The following is a 19,079-nucleotide window of genomic DNA, read 5'->3' as shown; positions in this document are numbered from 1 at the left end:
TATGCCTTTTCTTTATAAGGACATTTATAACTACATCATTGGGCTCACCAGGATAATCAACGATACTCTTCCCCATCTCAAGACCCTTAGCTTAAATCACATTCTCAAAGCTCCTTTTGCCACGTAAGTAGAGAGCATATTGATGGGCCAGGGAATTAGGACATGGACATTAGAGGCAGCCGTTATTCACTCTACTATTTGTAATGTGAGAGCATCAGGGGAGGAAGTCTTTCTTGAAGAGATGGATCGAGCTGATCCCTGAATGCAGTCATCATTACCAAAGGAGGTAGGTGGCAGAGGCAGGATGGGCAGGCAGCTGTGAAAAGAAAGAAGTCACTCTTAGCCTCGGGCACAGCACAAGTAAAGCACAGAAGTAGGAAGGAGAATCATTTTATGCAAAGGGGCATTTGGCTCTTTGGTGTGGCAAGAGTAAAGCCAAGCATGGAGACCTAATTAGAACCAGGCTGTGGCCACGTTCTGTAACTGCGGAGTGTGGAAAGCTGCGGGAGGTACAGACATGAATAATCTGAGCCCTTTAAGTTGATTCTCAAGAGTATAAGCAAAAAGGTATATTTGCTCTTATCCATTCTCTCTAAGGATGGTCCTCAGGATTCTAAAGGAGACCCCAAAAAAGAACCAGGGATGATCAAGAGGAGAAATTCATGTGCTAAGTCCAGAACCCCCTGCTAACCCCATACCAGTGGGCAGCAATGGTGTGTGCTCTTTACTTGCCTTGGTCAGAAATTGTGCTCATCACTGTTCTTGGAAGACTGTGTTTGAAAAGATAAGACCTCCTAGGGCCCAGGGAGATTTTGTGTGCCACCAGAGTGAGGACGATGAGATTTAGTCTTGTGAGTAGCCACGTTTTTAACTATGCTTCCCAGATATGTCCAATGGCACTCCAGGTGAGGGTGGCCCACAGCTAGCAAGAGAACATCCAGAGGGCAAGCAAAGTGGGGGGACAACACCATCTGGGTAAGGCCACCCCCATGCCCTCAGAGACACTACAGGAACTGTTGCCTCTGCTTCAGAACAGATTTTTCAGGGGATGTCAGAGCTGGAAAGGACGTTCGAGATCATCTCACTGTGTCTCCAGAGAAAGGAAGTTAATGATTAAAAGGTCACACAGGGAGATAAGGTAGAGGCAAACCAGAATCTGCTTGGCAGATCGCCCAAAATAATAAATAAATTGAGAAAGTAACAGGGAGGGGCAGAATTGTATGCTGTCTGAGAATCACTACTCATACACAGTGACAGGCCTCTGGTGGTGCCTAATTAAAGCCCAGCCCCTGCTGTATAAAAGCTCTCAAGTGTGTGTCATTCAAGAGTTCTCTATCACATGCTTGCCTGGACTGTGCAAAGATGATGTTTCTTTTTTCTTTGCCCAAATGTCCTCCCCAGGCCTTTCTGATCACTGATACCCTCCTGGTCTCCAGGACTCCCAAGGGTTCCTCCTCCATATAGACTTCCCTGGCTCCCTTGAGGGCCAGAGAAATTCATTCTATAATATTACCTTAAAATAACCTCATGGTGTAAGTCTCCTTTCTTCTGCAGTATATTATGGCATTGGGCCCAACCTCCTGGGAAAAAAAGCACAGGGGACAGGGCAGCATCCTCTGGGATTTTTATTCCCTATAGTTCCTACCCTAGGGCTGAGAGCATTATACATTTTGTCATTCTATTTTCACAGTAACCCTACAGAAGAGGTATTATTACTAATTGATAGAAGAGAAAACTGAGATTCAGAAAACTCTGCAGCACTTCCTCCTTTTAATCCTCAAGTGATGAATGTGGTTGCCCCCTTTTGTGGACAAGGAAATGGGGTTCAGTCTGCATTTGGATATGTTACTATGAGTTCTCATAACATTCCACACTCTGCATAGTACCTCTTAACATTCTGTGGGATTTGTCCCTTTACATCTGGTCTCTGAATTATTAGACCTCCTCAAAGACAAGAGCTGAGACCAATTCCTTCCTGAATTAATAGATGTTGGATAGAGGGAAGAAGGGAGGGAAGCAGGGAAGAGTGGGTGAACAGAGATATGGGTGGATGGAGTGTGGAGAGATGAACTGTGGATGGACAGATGAATAGATAAATTGTGAAAATGTGGATGGGTAGATGAATTGATGGGCATATGCATGGGGAAAGAAGAGGGGCTAGCTTATGGGTCTGTCAAGATCCCCAGCTATGAACTTTCTACCACACAACTGAAAAAAACTTGTGTTCCCTTTTCTCTGTCCAATCCCTATATAACAGGACTTCATCAAAATAGAAGTAATCTGCATGCTAGTCTCCTCACAGTAGGACAGACTTTAATGCCTTCAAGAGATGGAAATGTAGGGTATGAGAAGGACCACTTTAGATGAATACACACACACAGAATTAGCCTGTATAGAATAAAGATGGGTTCTTTCAAAGCAATTCACTTCTGGGAATAAATTAGGGACTGATATAATAGCCCTTAATTAGACTAGTATAATTAAGTGAGGATTCTTCTTAATCTCTGATTTTGCCTACTCTCAGGTCACCGCCTCTGGAATGGGACCTTCAAAGAACACCCTCCCTTTGATGTGCCAGATGCCAAGGGTAGCTTCCTTCCTCTTGCCCTTGGAGGCTTCTACATATTCCTTACAATGATCATCCTGCTCCAGGTAGGAAGCCCTCCCTCGCCAGGGGCTCAAGACCTGTTGACCAATACCTGCATAACTTTGTGAAATAAAGAATGAATAGTGCTGTCCCCAAGAAAGAACTGACTGAACTAAGATGAGAAAACGACCATTGCCTTCATGTGGGTCTTTGAAAGTATTCACATTTGGGTTAATGTCAAGACCAGCCCTACCTTGTGGAAGGAACCTTGCCCCCCAGATAACAGTGGAGGAAAATATTTACCAGGCTTTTCTATTTAAGCGTAAGATTATCGTAGTAATCTAAGTGCACCTACCCCTTTGCCAGATATAATAGAACAGGTGAAATCTTAATGACCTGGAAACAGAAGAAGATAAAATATCTCAGAGAACTACGGAGACCTGTCAAGCCCTAAGGATTGGGTTAAAGAAACCACGAGTTAGTGTTTTAGCATCTGATAGGTTCAGAGGGAAAAAACACAGCTGGCCCTATAGAGAAGAAAACACAAAAGCATAGAGCACCTATAAGAAAGGGGCATTAAGGAATAAAAAGATGAGTAAATTCTCCAGGCTCCCTCCAGATGAGGGAATAGCAGTTTTGTTTTCATGAGGCTCCATTTACATTCATTTCTTACAGTATTTGAGGGTGTTTTGTTGTCCTCTTACAGGTGAATTTTTTCAGTCATTAGTTCATTCATTCATTTAGCAGAGTAATCTTTTTTAAATATGAGTTGGGCCATACTCTTCCTCTGCACAGAATCCTCCAATGGTTTAACATCTGCTCAAAGAGAAATCCACAGTCCTTATGACAGCGAACGAGGCCATGCATGATCTGAACTCTGACTTCCCCCACTGGCCTCATCTCCTAGCCATCTCCTGCTCATTCATATAAGACCTGATTACTCTTTTTTCTCAATTACCCAGTCCACTCATACCCCAGTCTTTGCCCCAGTCCTCTTCCCACAGATAACTTCCTGCTTCACACCCTCATTTCTTTAGATCTCTGCTCAAAGGTCATGGTCTATAAAAGAGTCCCTTCCAGTCACCACCTTCTACCCTCTTGACTTTTCTTTCTCACTACCAGACATATATTTGTTTGTTTACTGGAATGTGAGGTCTTCAAAGTCAGGGATTTTGTTTTGCTTGCTGCCATCTCCAGGACCTAGCACAGGATCCAACACGCAGCAAATACTCAGAAGACGTTAGGTATTGAATCCAGAACAGTAATCAACAATGGGTCTGAATACATATAAGAGTGAGCAACAGCCCTTGGTGGCATAGAGGGGCATCAGGAAACTCTGGACAGAGGCACTAGAGCTCCCCTCCCTCTAACCACTCAGTCATTAAACAACAGATAGTGAGAGCGTACCCATACCAGACCTCCCTGGCACCTGTTTTCCAGATGCTCCTAAGAATTACGAGGGAGGAATGAAGTCATTGACCCTTAGTTTCTCAGAAAAAGTCCATTGTGTGAGCTGACCTCAGCTTTCCATTCAAATGCCATTGCTGCCTACTGGTGAGAGTTCTGAGACAGGGAACTGGCCTGGTCTCTGACACTGTGGGACTCAATCTCCTCACAGGTGCTGATCCCAGTCTCCCTGTATGTATCCATTGAGCTGGTGAAGCTCGGGCAAGTCTTCTTCCTGCACAATGACCTTGACCTGTATGATGAAGAGACTGATTTGTCCATTCAGTGTCGAGCCCTCAACATCACTGAGGACTTGGGCCAGATCCAGTATATCTTCTCTGACAAGACGGGGACACTGACTGAGAACAAGATGGTCTTCCGGCGTTGCACTATCATGGGCAGCGAGTATTCTCACCAAGAAAATGGTACGAGAGTTCCCAGGGGCCCTCACCACTCTTTCTAAATGAATCACCCTGCTATCCTAAAAGAGTGGTAATGAAAGACATTTTCCTGGCTCCCCGCAGAGGTTTCCTGGCTCTGTGGCAGATTGCTTCCTCTATCCCCGTGGGCTTCCTTTTCCTAGATCAATTGTGTTGTGTTCTTATCACCTGTGAACTTCCCTTGCTCACAAAAGCTATCAGTGACCTCCTGTGTGGAAACCCTCCAGTCAGTCTTTGCTGCCATTACACACAGGATTTTTATCTGCCAGAAATGAACTGAGGATGTGTCCAATTATGTACCAGGTATATAATCAAGATTTAAGAATCTGGGGGGTCACTTTACCTGACATGTCAGGACAGGCCTCAGTATGGATGCATGATCAGATTCAGTACATCCAGGAAAAGCCTTCCATGTTAACTGATCTTTTGGAATTTCACTGAGGCAGAACTTTGACTTAGGAGGTATAACTGAAGAATGCCAGGATGGTCATCACACATGGACTGAAAGTCACCTGTAAAGCTGACCTGATTGCCTCAGAAACTCTCCACGATCACCACCACAAACATACTAAACATACTTTCTAACTAAAGGAAGACACTCAAAAGAGCAGCACCCATTCTTTTGAGTGGGAGGAATGGAGAAGAAGAATGGGGGAGATATTATGGGTAGCCCAATCACCTTTGCCATGTGATAACCATTTACATGGGAGCTTCTGATATCTTTTTAATAATAACAACTACCATGACCAGTACTTAGAGTGTATCAATCACTTTGACACACTATTTTATTAAGTCTTCCAAACAATCCTATGAGTTAAGTATTTCTTTTTAATCCCTAATGGAGGAAATAGGAGCACAGATTTAGTCAAAGCTCTGTCACATAGCTAGGAAGGAGTAGGACTGGATTTGAATCTGTGCAACTTAGTTGCACCCCTCTTTCTCCAGTCAAGGTAGCCCAGTTGCCCATGTTCCAGAGCAGCAAAGTGCTCTTACCTTGTGTTCTTTCCTCTGCTTCCAAAGTCTGGTATCCCCAAGACCATGACTTGGCCAAGGTATGACTAGTGCAATAACAGGACTCCTTTCTTGCAGCCAAGCGACTGGAGACCCCAAGGGAGCTTGACTCAGACAGTGAAGAGTGGACCCAATACCAGTGCCTGTCCTTCCCAGCCCAATGGGCTCAGGGCCCAGCAACACGAAGGGGCCAAGGATGCGCCCAGCCTCTGAGGAGGTGCCACAGTGCCCACGTACCCATCCAGGGCCACTCCAGACAAAGGTCTGTGGGGCGCTGTGAAAGTTCACAGCCTCCCGTGGCCTTCAGCAGCTCCATAGTAAGTACCTGGTTTTTACTCTTGAAGTTGCAAGTGACCTCTTTTGGGGGATAGATAGGAGGGGGCTCTGGGGTGTGAAAGAGAAAAGACTGTGCCAATCCTGAAGAGCTCTCAAAATGGCAGCCCTTGGTCTTATATTCAGTCCGCATATGTTCTGTTGGGCATATACACTTCTTGTTCATTTTAAATGTTCAGTGTTTAGAAATTGGGAGATTTCATATAAACATATAGATCTCTGACTTCTCTTCTTAAACAGGAATTGGAAAATTTCTCCACATTAAGCCAACATTTCCTTGTGGCAATAATTGGCTTGAATGATGGAGTCGATTCTCCTTAGACTGGTGATGTGGTCTTCTGTTATCACAGACTATCCCCCTTCTCTGTTTACCCCCATCACTGAACTGAGAGCCAGCAGCATGTCCATGATGCATGTTTTTCCAAAATACAATTAAAGGAGAGAAATCGTGATCGTGGCAAAGAACATCTATGTCAAAATTACCCAGTACACTCCATTCCCTTAAATTAGTTGCCTGACCCCTATGGGGATTTGACTTTACGACTTGGGTCTGGAGCTTTTTGTATATGTTTCCTTCATATTTGATCCAATGCTATAGCTAGCACTAAATCCCTGGCACATGAAGAAATTGAGTTTCTTCCCCAAGAAGACACCGCCTTCCCTAAAAGGCCAGGCCAGAATCAGAGTTTTCTGGGTCCTGTGCCATTCTGCTTTCCTCTGTACCATGTTCTTTCTCTAGGAGACACATCATCTAGAGTCTTTTGCACTTGCAGAAAAAGCCACAGGGAGCCCCAGCTATGCTGAACAAGGCCCCCATTTTAAGAAAGTACTGAAATGCTATGATCTCATTATTAGAAAATTAGATTTTAAAAACTATTCTCATAATGAATTTCCTTCCAATTTTTATTTTCTCCATTAAGACACACATAACTACATACATTTAACATTTCTGCAGTCATAGGATCTACGAATTAAGTGTGATGGGTCTTTTTAATCTGAAATAATATCAAAAGCATATTCCATATTGCTACCTAGTTTTTAAAAGGTTTTTAAAAGGGATTTCTGATCGAGACAGAAAAGAATTTCTGTGAGTCTATGTGTTCTGGGTTATTACTTATTAAACTTGAGATGAGTACAAACTTAACTCTTATGTTACTTCCACACAAAGAAATGCAACATTAGCAAGGATAAAGCATGTGTTAAGACAGATGATGCTCATAAACATACAAGAGGAATGACCCATAGATGCCTTTAGGAAGAAATTTTTTTTTCCTTCTTTTTCTCTGGTAAGATAACAGAACATGCATTTTGTTGCATCTTTCTCTTCTTCAGTTTAATTTTGTCCCCTCTGACTATAATGCTCCTCCTCCAGCTGCTTACCTAAATATTTCAACAATACATCTAGGGAATTCTCACCAGGCACAGATGCTAAGTCTTGCATTGCGTGTGTCTTTTGACACCTTCCAGTCATGGATGCCGTGGGCATCCCAGGTGCCTGAGAATGTCTCCCCCAAGACACACAGAGAGAAACAGGAAGCTTTCTTTTGTAGATCTCACTTGGGACAACACACAGATTCGTTCCCCCTTGTTCAGCCTGACAAATCTTAGTGGCTCAGGAAAACTGCAGCCCTGAGCCAGCCGGGGGAACTTCTATTCAGGGCCTATCTATCACTAGGGCCTACAACTATCACCAGCTCTTCTAAAAGTTAAATAGCATGATGTTCATGCCAACCTGCAAGGTCCCTTTCAGCTATAAATTAGGTACATTCGGGTTTAAATGCTCTAGGTTTTCATCTCTGCTCCTTCATCTACTCTGTGACTTTGGTCAGCTTACTGAGCTAGAACCTCAATGTCTTCGTCTTTAAGAAGGACTATTGTTCTGTCTCCTGAGTTTATTTTGAGGACTTAATTCTTAAAATCTTGTGTTCCAGATAGATAACTAGTAGAAGTCTAAAACAGTGTTTCCCAAGGAAAGCTCTCTAGCTGGTATAAATGTTCGTATCTGATGACATGGGAAATGGGAGTTTTCATAAAATGCATTGTGAAGCCCTCTCCCATGAGATTCTAGTATATATGGTTTAGGGTAGGGTCTGAGCGTTCACGTTTTTTATTTCTGATGATTCTAGAGAGCAACAAGATCAAGAACCTCTCTAAACCTAGCATTGCCCCCCTAGGAAATCATCTTCATTTGGCTCAAATGGACATCTTCTATAGCTTGGGAGGCAGTGGCTAAAGAGGGTGATTTGGGCGGCCTTAAAGGGCTCTAATACTAACACATAAAATATCTGTGGCTGGAGTGGCAGATCCTTGAGTCAGTCCATAGAGAATATCGGTGGCAGCCCCGGGGTGGACCTCCTGGCTCCTGCCCCCGCCCACCCTTGGCAGGCTCTCCAAGCTTGTGTCCTCTTCCATCTGCCCACCTGGCATTCAGTCTGGTTGGATAATAATCTCTTGGCACCACCAGTTCTTTACCTTCCCTTTGTAAATCAGTCAGAACTTGCCTCTAAAACCACCACGATGCCAAGTCCTGGCAGAGCAAGCACCCTACCACAATCTAAAGAAGGTGGTGGTTGGTTTCCTTGGAACTTTGCCCTAAACCCCGAACAAAATGAGCATCAAGGCTAACAACAACAGAAGCTGGCTTTTTTTCTTTTACTACAAAGAACAAGGAAGTATCAGTTAATGCCTCTTAATTGGCTGCTATAAAATCTGTGGCTTTAGGGTGGGGATACTACACTTAGGAGAGTAGTGAGTTAGTTCTAAGCGAGTTTAAGAGTACTGGCAGATGGAAAATGAAATGGTTCCCCCACCCTCCCAGCTGCGTAAGAAGCCAAGATTTGAGCAGAGAGTCTTTGTTTAGAAGTGCCACTTACAAGAGGTTTTCCGGAACCATCAGACCAAAGAATATCATCCTAATCATAAAATTTGCACTGGAGCCCTTACACTCCTCCAGATGGCACCACCAATTCCTCCTGTGGGCCTGGCCTCTCCCACCTGTCTGGAAAGAAGGCAAGGGAGAAAAGTAAAGGCGGTGTCTTTGGCCCTCTGCCTCCTTTCCTTAGTTTTGGTCTTCCTTCCTTTCTTTGAAAGTAATGTGTGCAGCACTTCCAGTCTTCTCTGGACAGATGAGGACAGCCCACAGATACAAACTCCCACTCGAAAGTTAGATAAGAGTCCTGATTTAATTAGCCAAGCACACAAAATCTTTTCGGAATAATGTGGCCACACACGGCAGGAACAGATGAAGCCTCTACCAGCTGTGCCTCCCTTAGCTTCCAGGGTACCAGAAGGTGGTGCACAGCTGCGGTGACCCTGTTCACATGGCATGAGGTCTTGCAAGATCTGGAAAACTCCCTTCTTGCTAGACCACTTAGTTTCTTTCCTTGGGGCTTATGTCCTTTTGGGGAAGAGCTTATCTTAAATCCACATGCTTCTATTTAAGCAAATATTTGCTAACATTGGATTCTCCCAGTTCTTTTTTTTTTTTTTTTCAAGATTTTATTTATTTGACAGAGAGAGGAGCACAAGTAAGCAGAGCAGCAGGCAGAGAGAGGGAGAGAGAGAAGCAGGCTCTCCACTGGGCAGGAAGCCCGATGCGGGGCTCAATTCCAGGACCCTGGAATCATGACCTGAGCCAAAAGCAGCCACTTAACCAACTGAGCCACCCAGGCACCCCAGGCTCTCCCAGTTCTTGAATGAAAGGTAGTGTCCTCTAGCTCACAGCCTCAACCTGGGCAAAATCATAACTTTCTTAAACCATAGTTCAGACTCCAGCTCCCCAGCAACCCAGAAAGTTTGTTTACACAATAATGATATAACCACATAATTAAGTAAGTAGTAGAAAGTAACTAAAGGTCAAATGGTAAATAATAAGTCTCCCTCCCTCCTCTTCTCTTCCCACAACCCCGGTGGCAGCCATTATTTTCATTTTCTTGTGTATGTCCCAGAGATGTTCTCCCTACATGGGAGCGTACAAGTGTGGTATACACGTGAGTACACCCTTTAGTGCAAATATTAGCACACCCTGCACATTGTTTTGGACTTTATCTTTTAACCTAGTGAATCTGAGGGAATATTTCATAGATGTAGACAGATATTCAATGGAGAGCTGCCTCATCTTTTTTTAAATGGCTGTTAGAATTTGTTGGGTGGTTGAGCCATTGTCTGTTTATACATGTGTATTTTTCTATAGTATTCTTCAAACAGGATTGCTAAATTGTATCTTTTTTATTTTGATTGATACTTCCCAAGAGGTTATTAGTTCAGACAGTCACCCACAACAAATAGAAGAATGTGCTTCCGCCCATTTCTGCCAATTCTGTGTATCTACTCAGTATCTACATTTCTTTGGAATAGCCTGTCATTTATTGTCAAACTTCCAGTAAGCTTCCACAGTATAGCATGCATTGTTCTAAACACAGGGATATAAGGTTTAATAGGGTCTTGTCCCTGATTTCAGAAGTTACAACCCAAAAGAGAGGAGAAAAGAACACCAGTGCCTATAGAACACTCCTTTTGATGCTGGGTGTAGGGTGCCGAGGGGCTGTAGGAGCCCAGAAGGGGTGCGCCTGCATCCGATGAGGCCTCAAGGGGGCTGTCTGGAAGTGTTAGCACCTGAGCTTAATTTGAGACAAAATTAAAGGTTAACCAGAGCAAAGAGAAGACCATCTAGTGGGGAGCAGCGAGGAATGCAAGTGACATGGAAAACTGGGGTTTTGAGGAGCAGCTGGAACAGAAGGTGCAGGTTGGAGAGAGGTTGACACCTGGAGATGGAGGCCCGGGAAGAACCACGCCACAAAGACTTTTCTTCCAGGCTGGACACCAGGGTTCCCCTTTTACTTCCACTGCTGGTTCCATGGATTCCTGATAGCAGCAAACTGCTACACCCAATGAGCCATCATTGTCAATGTCAACTTGAGTGAGTGATCGTTAAAACTGAGAAGAGAGTGGCAGACTGAAGGTCGGCCTGCTCTCCCTAGCCTTCAGGTGTGGGACATAGCTCAGCCATGTAGCACATGGTGGCCATATAAATTCTCACTGCTCAAACGGGGGTTCTGGGACTGGCGGCATAAGCATTATAGAAAAGCAGATGCTCAGGCCACACTTCCAGCCCACTGAATCAGCATCTGAGTTTAAACCAGAGGCCCAGTTGATTGTGTGCATGTTAACGTTTGGGAAGGGCTGGCATGGAGTTGAAGGTTTCGGGCGTTGGTATCAGGAGGCAGAACTGGACCCACGCCCCATCCTTTTTATTAACTTTGTGACCTTGGTCAAATTACTTAAACTCAGTAAGCCTCGTTTACCTCATAATTAAAGTGGTAGAATAATAGTACCTATTTCAATGCAGTCATGATAACTAAATGACATCCATGAACACACTTACCAAAACACCTGACTTTGATAGAATTTCTCAATAAATTATATATATAAATAATAATATAAATGATTATATAAATTATAATAATAGGATCCTTGAGGGTATAGTGGGAGGTCCAAGATCATCTTCAACAAAGAAGGTTTGAATGAGCTTTAGGTGTTCTGCAGTAGAAAGAAATCCAGCCAGTTGGGTGGCTGGCTGCCACAGAGCTCTAACCTGAACAACCAGGTAACCCACAATTTTATATTTCTCTTCCCTCAGAGAAGTGGACTAGCCAAAGGGCACAGAGGTGGGTGGGAGCATTGCTTTCTCTAAGTGTCCTAAGTGCCAAGTTCCTAAATGTTAATGGGCCAGACAAGAAACCAATGAGCTGTGGGCGAAGGGAACCATGAAGAACTTTGCCCTGTGGAAACAGTCTGTGTGACAGGATAAAGCTTAACGGACGTCTGCTGCTGACACCTGCAGGCTGGGCCTGCTGGTTTTTTTATGATTGGGTTGAAATAAGAAGAGCTTTAACAAAGAGATCCTGTGAGTTAATCAGTGGTGGGATCGCATAGGTTTGAGCGCTTATTGTCTGCCAGGCACTGGGGAAACACCATGGGCTGCCTCTGCCTTCATGGCACTCATAGACTAAAGGGTAAATGAACAAGCAATAAATAGCCATTAAATCATTTTAACTGTGTCACCGTTTGGAAATATGTAATGCATAGCTTGGAGCAAAGCAGGATGTTGTCAGAAGCTGGGAGTCAGCTGGTGTGAAAACTGCCCTAGTTCTGACCCTAATAATGTTCAATCTTGAGTAGTTCACTTCCTACCTCTCTGACATTCAATTTTACCATTAGAAAAATGGGACATTTGGCTTTGATGACCTCCAAGCTCGTCCACAGCTCTGTGAATCTGTGCAAAGGGTTAAAAGCATCCCATTCATGTATGCCCTTAGCCCCAAATGAAATCTTTTTCCTGAAAAAAGGAGATTCCCATAATCCCTTTTATAATCTCACAGACTATCTGCTGAGTCCTAAGGATTAGATATATAAGCCTATTAGTTGTGCTTGGGATGCCAAACACCAAAGATGCTTGCTGTCAGCTAGTATCAAAGGCTACTTCCTCCTCGTGGGGGGTCTTGCCTGGCACAGAGGTTAAGAGCATGAATTCTGTTTGGACTATCTCAAATCAAGTAAAGGAGTCTCTTTCACTTACTGTGTGACCTTGGGAAAAACACTTAATCTCCCAGGGTAGCAGTTTCCTCATCTGCTACATGGGTAACCAGGAGAATGATTGTACTCAACAGATAAGGTTGCTATGGAACCACAGTGAGATAATGCAGGTAACCAGAATGGAAGAAGTACTGTAGGCATAGAAACTATCATACTATCTTAAGAAAGGAGCTCAGAGCCCCTTGAGTATTGATGGTGCACTGATAACAGGCAGTGAGTGGGATCCGGAATCTGGCAGGGGCATTTGCCGATGAGCATTAATAAGGGAGCACTGCTACTTTACCATGACCATGGAAAGGAAACGAAGACTCTAGACTTGCAGTCAGAGGGTCTGACATCTGATTCTGGCTTTATACTGACTCACTGAGTGATTGGTTAAATCAGCCCATCTTTCTGGGTTTCAGTTGGGTTGGGACTGTGAGAAGTCAGTGAGGTCACATAAATGACTTTGCTTGGAAAAGTAGGAAGAGCTATATCAAAGGGAACTCCTGCTAGGGAAACTGCATTCAAAGGCAAAGAGGTTGGATAGGTGCATGCTCCCTTCCTAGGCTTTCTGAAAATAGTGACACCATATGGTCTGGGTGGTCCACCATTGCTTATCACAAGGCAATGAGAAGAAATGCAGACTTGATACAGTTTTACTAGCACTCTTCCTGTTAATAAGTACTTTTCTCTGGATGTTGTTTTCCTAAGATGGTGTGAACCGGAGGAGTGTAATGTTGACTCTTGGAAAGCCCTGCAGATGAAGGCTGGAACTCTTTGCTCCAGTCCATTTCCCTTCACCTCCCTGTGCTGTTGGAAAGCCCAACTCTCATCCCTGCAGGCATCAAGCTCCTCTCCTGGGTGTCTGGGTTCCCTCCTCGGTGCTCTCACCTGTGCCAGCAACCCCAGAGAGAATACAGTCTGACTTCTGGAGTCATTGCATTTGATAATCAGAGAAGACACAGTCTGAGGGCTCTCTCTCCACAGGGTTCTGTTTCATTTTTTTTTTTTTTTAATCTCAACTTGGGTTTTATTTGGCACTCAGTCCAGTTCACTGGCACTCAGTCTTAACCCTGCACAAATTAATCCAGATTCCTTCAGCCCATCTTTTTCAACCATTGAATTTCTTCTAAACTTTAACCTATGGACTATGAACACTGATAGAAGGAGTTTTGTGTGGAAACATCTTTGCTTGGTGACTTTTGTCGTATCTATTAGGAGTCCGTGTTTGTTGAGCTTCTGCTTCAAACAAAGCAAGAGCAGCCGGGGCTCTTGAATGTACAGCTTTGTGGAAAATGCGGTCTCTATGTCTGAGGCTCTTATCCTATCTCCAGAGAGATTCAACATGGATATAAGAAAATTGAATTTTAAATATAGGTCAATATGTGGTGAATTCCAAAGGGATGGTACAAGTGCAGTTTCACAAAGGATGTGAAAAATTGGAAACCCATGAGTCAGATCCAGCCCACAGACTTTTCTTTCTTAAAAAACTGAGTTCTCACATCATCTCTCTTCATCTTGAAAAATCAATAGATCTGGCAAACTGGACTAGCACTGGAGCACCTCACTAGCAGAGCACTTGCCACCTTTTAGGCAGGGTAGGACTTGCCAGAGCTCACAGCCCCTGCCATCCACAGCGTCCTCATCTGTACCATGGCCCACTACCCTCATTCACCTTACCTACCTGACTCTTATGGACATTCTAAGTTCAAGAACACGCTGTGTGGCTCAAAAGGCTGAGAACTCATTGTGAGCTGGATAAGATCTCATGGACAGAGGGAACTTCTCACGGCTACTGAAGTCTAGGTGGGATTTTGGCAGAGAGATGGTTTTCCCCCAGGGTGCAGTCAGAGGCATCTAAAGGGAGTATACACTGAGGAGGCATCAAACAAACCAGCAGGCTGAGCAGAGGGTTTGCACGAAGAAGCAGCAGGAGTAAAGAGTGGGAATGCCGACTGTGGAAGAGTTTAGACGCCAGACCAAACTGACTATGCTAACAGTGAAGATCTCCTGAAGGTTTTCAAGCTCAAGAATACTTTGAGGGAAATGATGTTTTAGAAAGATGCATGGTTGGGGCACCTGGGTGGCTCAGTGGGTTAAAGCCTCTGCCTTCGGCTCCAGTCATGATCCCGGGGTCCTGGGATCGAGCCCCGCATCAGGCTCTCTGCTCAGCGGGGACCCTGCTTCCTCCTCTCTCTCTCTCTGCCTACCTCTCTGCCTACTTGTAATCTCTGTCTGTCAAATAAATAAACAAAATCTTAAAAAAGAAAGAAAGAAAGAAAGAAAGAAAGAAAGATGGATGCATGGCTAATACATAACAAAGGTTAGAAAGAAGAGAGGTGAGAAGCAGCAACACCACTTCAGAGGCTGATGTAGAAATCCAGATTGGAGGACTAGAGATCTGTGCCTGGCTGAAAGCATCAGGAATGAGGGCAAATGGCAAGGAGAAACTGTGAGGGAAGGGCGGCCAGAGTCTGTCACTGATGGGCATGCAAGATGGAGGGAAAGGGAGGAATCCCGTACGAATGCCTTGACTAGGCCTGTAGGAGGAGGAGATGTGCTGGAGACGTGACTTCAGGAAAGACTGCATCATCCTTTCCCAAGTGTGCAAAGAATCTGCTGGAGGGGCCTCCCTCCCCTGTCCCTTCAGGAAAGATTCTCATCCAGGCCTTTCCTTTTCAGGAAAAAGATGTGACTCCAGATAAAAATCTACTGCCCAAAGTACAAGATGCTGCCCTGTGGCTGGAGACCTCGTCCGACACCAAAGCTGCCAAGCCTTTTCCCTCCACCGCCTCCTCCATCGCTGACTTCTTCCTTGCCCTGACCATCTGCAACTCTGTCATGGTCTCCACAACCACACAGCCCCGGCAGAGGGTAAGGATCGCTGGGGTGGGTGGTGGGACGGACGGAAGGAGAGCTCGGGTAAGAGGTGATGCCCTGAACAGAGAGACAAGACACTTGGGAGCCCTCGTCACAAGAATCACCATCTCGTCACTGTGACACTTTGAACGTATTCTTTATCTTTTCCGGGCCTCGGTTTCCTCATTTTTTAAATAAAATGGAAGAAGTTATATATGTGCTTTCTCTATACCTTTCAAATTCTTTATCTGTCTATAGGATAGATATTAAAAGTTAATATTTACTAAGCACTTGGTATGTGCCAGGCCCCATGCTAAACACATCATCTGCATTACTATTTAATCAACGACCCCAAAACCCTATAAGGCACGTCCTTGGATTTCACAAGTGAAGACACAGTGGCTCAGAGAGTTTCAGCAACTTAACAAAGGATGTATAGTCAATACACAGGAGTACCGTCTGTACAACTCCATAATAATATCACATTACCCTGGTCTCTGCTTTTATGTGAGGGCAAAAAAAAAAAAAAAAATGATGATGATGATTATTATTAACACCATGGGTGAAGTTCTGCCAATTTAGAAATAATGCAGCTGGATGGCTGTTTATAAAAGTTTATACTCTGACTTTTTTTTTTAATACTAAAGATGGATTGATCTTCAATGATCCACAAACTCTCACCCAAGGTCCCTTATGAGTGACTGATGAGAATAACTGAGTGTTATAACTGGTGATGTGAAATCAGGAAAAAGAAGGCTCACCCAGGTACCAAACCAGAGCCTCCCATTATTACACCTAGATCCCAAACTCCTCTGAACAGTCATTCCAGCCACTGAAAACTCACCAAGTTATCAAAAAATTTTTAGAGAGCTTTGGGAGACAGAAAACATTACCTGAGAAATTAGTTCTGTTTTCAAGAAGGAAGAAGTACATTTTGGGAAAGACAGCATCTAACTCTCAATTTCCAAATTAATGGGGAGATATTAGCTGGCAGGGAGCTCGGGAGTCCAATCTCTGGAGCCAGGCAGCCTCTGATTTGAGTCCAGTTCTATTACTTACACACCACGTGGTTATGGCCCATTTATTTAACCTCTTTGTGTCTTGGTTTCCTCATCCAGAAGTTGGGATAACATAGCATCGCCTAGAGTTGCTAGGGAGAGTGAGATGAGATGCTGAATGCAAGGATAAAGCAAACAAAGCCATGGTAAGGACTTAGGTAATGTGAACTCTTAATCTGGGTCTGGCCTTTGTCTCCTTTTTTTCCTTTGTCCATGACCAGAGCAGGATGGTAAAATTGAGCATTATCAATCCCTAGGACGTCAGGGCTAGAAAGAACTATCTTGCCTAATTCCCTCATGCTAAAAAAAAGTAGGGCAATGAGGTTCACAGAGAAGAGAAGCCCATAATCACTGATACCCCAAATAATGTACTTACTACAAAATGACCTTCATAGTCTTCCATAAAACAGCTTGACATTTTTTCCAACACTGAGAGTTAATGTTCTGCTTTCCTCCTTTGACCACAAGGTCACCATGCCACCCTCGACCAAGGCTCTGGGGTCATCCCTGGAGAAGATTCAGCAGCTCTTCCACAGACTGAAGCTTTTGAACCTCAGCCAGTCATTCTCGTCTACTGCGCCCTCTGACACTGACCTGGGGGAGAGTTTGGGAGCCAACATGCCTACCACAGACTCAGAAGAGAGAGACGATGCATCTGTGTACAGCGAAGGCTACTCCACAGATGGTGGCTATAGGAGCAGCGCATGGGACGAGGGCGACATCCAGGCCTCTGGATTGGAGGCTTCCCTGGAGGAGGTGCTGGAGGCCCCAGCCCTAGGCCTGGCCAGCCCTGAGCTCTGTTATGAGGCTGAGAGCCCTGATGAGGCAGCCCTCGTGCACGCGGCCCGTGCCTACAGCTTCACACTGGTGTCCCGGACACCAGAGCAGGTGACCGTGCGCCTGCCCCAGGGCACCTGCCTCACCTTTGACATCCTCTACACACTGGGCTTTGACTCTGTCAGGAAAAGAATGTCCGTGGTGGTGAGGCACCCACTGACAAGCGAGATCATCATCTACACCAAGGGCGCAGACTCAGTTATCATGGATCTGCTGGAAGACCCAGCGTGCGGTGAGTCCCACCTCACCAGGGCTCTAGGAAGAAGGCTCCTTGGTTTAAGAGGCAGCACAGAACAGTCATAAGGAGCTTGAGTTATAGTGTCGCTTAGTCCCACAGATCCTAATTTGAACAGAGGCCACAGATGCTTTCCTCGAAGCAGGTTCCTTAAATCATGCTGCCTTCTGCATCTCCGAGCCCAGGAGAATTACGGTGCTCGTGAGCTTATTAAAGACTTAGGGCAGTCTTACGCTGAAGAAACCTCTTTACCTTTATCCCAATTTCTGGTTTTTCAAACTCATTTAAACATGGATTAGCTGTACATAGTTTTTTTCTACCATGACACCCATTAACATGCCCTAGAACACACTGTGGTCCTAACTCTTAGCTTTGGAGAGAAGCCAGCTGAACCCAGAAAGGGAAGTGACGTAAGAGAGGTGCACAGCTAACCAGTGGTAAATCCTAGGCCGGGTATCCTGAATCCCAGTTTGGAGCCTTTTCCATGCCACCAGAATTCTGCACCAGGCCCAGTCTGCTCTGGGAAGCCTCAGGTGTCGCTCTTTATCATCCTTTTCCCCAGCTTCCCCCAAATGGATTTTCATAAACTTGAGCCAAGCCAGAAAAATGTTCCAAAGTCCCTACATATCCGTGTCCAATTTTGGAGCAGCATGAATTAGTGTGCAGCCACTTCCTGATTGCTAACAAGAAGAAGACAGTTATGGGGCCATGATTCTCCCGGGATAGCAGATTCCAGCCAAGCTTTAGAATTGCCCAGGCAGCCCTGTGCCTCCTGCAGTATCAGCTGTGGATCAAAGCCAAGAGGTTCATGGGGATTGATGAGTGTTTAGAATGGGAAGGGAGCTAATTAGGTCTCTTCATCCCAGACTCTGGCAGACAATGAATTCAGTGTTTCTGAGTCAAGGGAACCACGGCACTCTATCCCTGGGCAACAGCCATCCAAACTGCCCTAGAGATGTTTTTTGTGGGTTTTTTTTTTTTTTTTTTATTTGTTCTTCACCTGATTCCAAAATGGATTAGAGATGCTTTCAATAAAAGACAGGGACACAATATTACCATAAGAATTGAGAATCAACGCTTTGAAAAGGAGAGAAGAAAATAACCCTAGGTATAATATATTTATAGTGTTTGAGCATTCAATTTGACCCTGAGGTTCCTGGTAGCCTGAGCAAAAAAATAAACTCCAAGGAACACAGGTAGAAGGCAAAAGGGACTCATCTCAGGGAGCTAGTGTCTTTGAAAATAAAATATTATAAACAGTGCCCATTGGGACAGTAGTGCCTAATAAACACAAAGATTGTGCTGAAGGCACCAGGGAAAAAAAGTAGTATCTGAAAAATGAGATAATCTTTAAAATGATTTTTATATTGCATAAAAACAGCCTTGGAATAGTATCATGGGAAAAATCAGAGATTTATTGCACTTCCTTATATTTATTTTACTGTAATGAATTGTATGTTTGATTTTGCATTATATGGAGGGAATAGAGGAGGTACACAAAATCTGCTTACTACCTAGGGCCTCTGAAGATCGCAATCCAGCCCTGGTAAAGAAGGACTTGGAAGCCTTTTCCCAGCTCAGCTTTATACAGTGATGCACCTGATTAGTGATGTCTGTGACATCTTAAGTAAAGGAGTGGGGATGGCATCAGAGCTGCCCCAGACCTGCCAACCCAGGCCAAAACATACTTTTTATCT

At 44.5% G+C, this 19,079-nt stretch overlaps 1 protein-coding gene across 2 annotated transcripts in view; it reads left to right on the top strand.

Moving 5' to 3' along the window:
- The window catches only part of ATP10B (ATPase phospholipid transporting 10B (putative)), a 169,655-nt gene that overhangs the window by 110,895 nt on the left and 39,681 nt on the right, over window positions 1-19,079 (top strand). For both annotated transcript variants that reach the window (XM_059174217.1, XM_059174218.1), the window contains 5 exons: window positions 2,525-2,652; window positions 4,206-4,458; window positions 5,563-5,801; window positions 15,076-15,267; window positions 16,779-17,379. In XM_059174217.1, coding sequence (XP_059030200.1) covers window positions 2,525-2,652; window positions 4,206-4,458; window positions 5,563-5,801; window positions 15,076-15,267; window positions 16,779-17,379 — 1,413 coding nt within the window. The remainder of the gene's footprint in view (window positions 1-2,524; window positions 2,653-4,205; window positions 4,459-5,562; window positions 5,802-15,075; window positions 15,268-16,778; window positions 17,380-19,079) is intronic.

This window comes from Mustela lutreola, chromosome 5, assembly GCF_030435805.1.
Source record: "Mustela lutreola isolate mMusLut2 chromosome 5, mMusLut2.pri, whole genome shotgun sequence".
NCBI classification, from domain to species: Eukaryota; Metazoa; Chordata; class Mammalia; order Carnivora; family Mustelidae; genus Mustela; species Mustela lutreola.
Note: the sequence above shows the minus strand (reverse complement) of the source record. Positions and strands in the feature narration are given on the sequence as shown.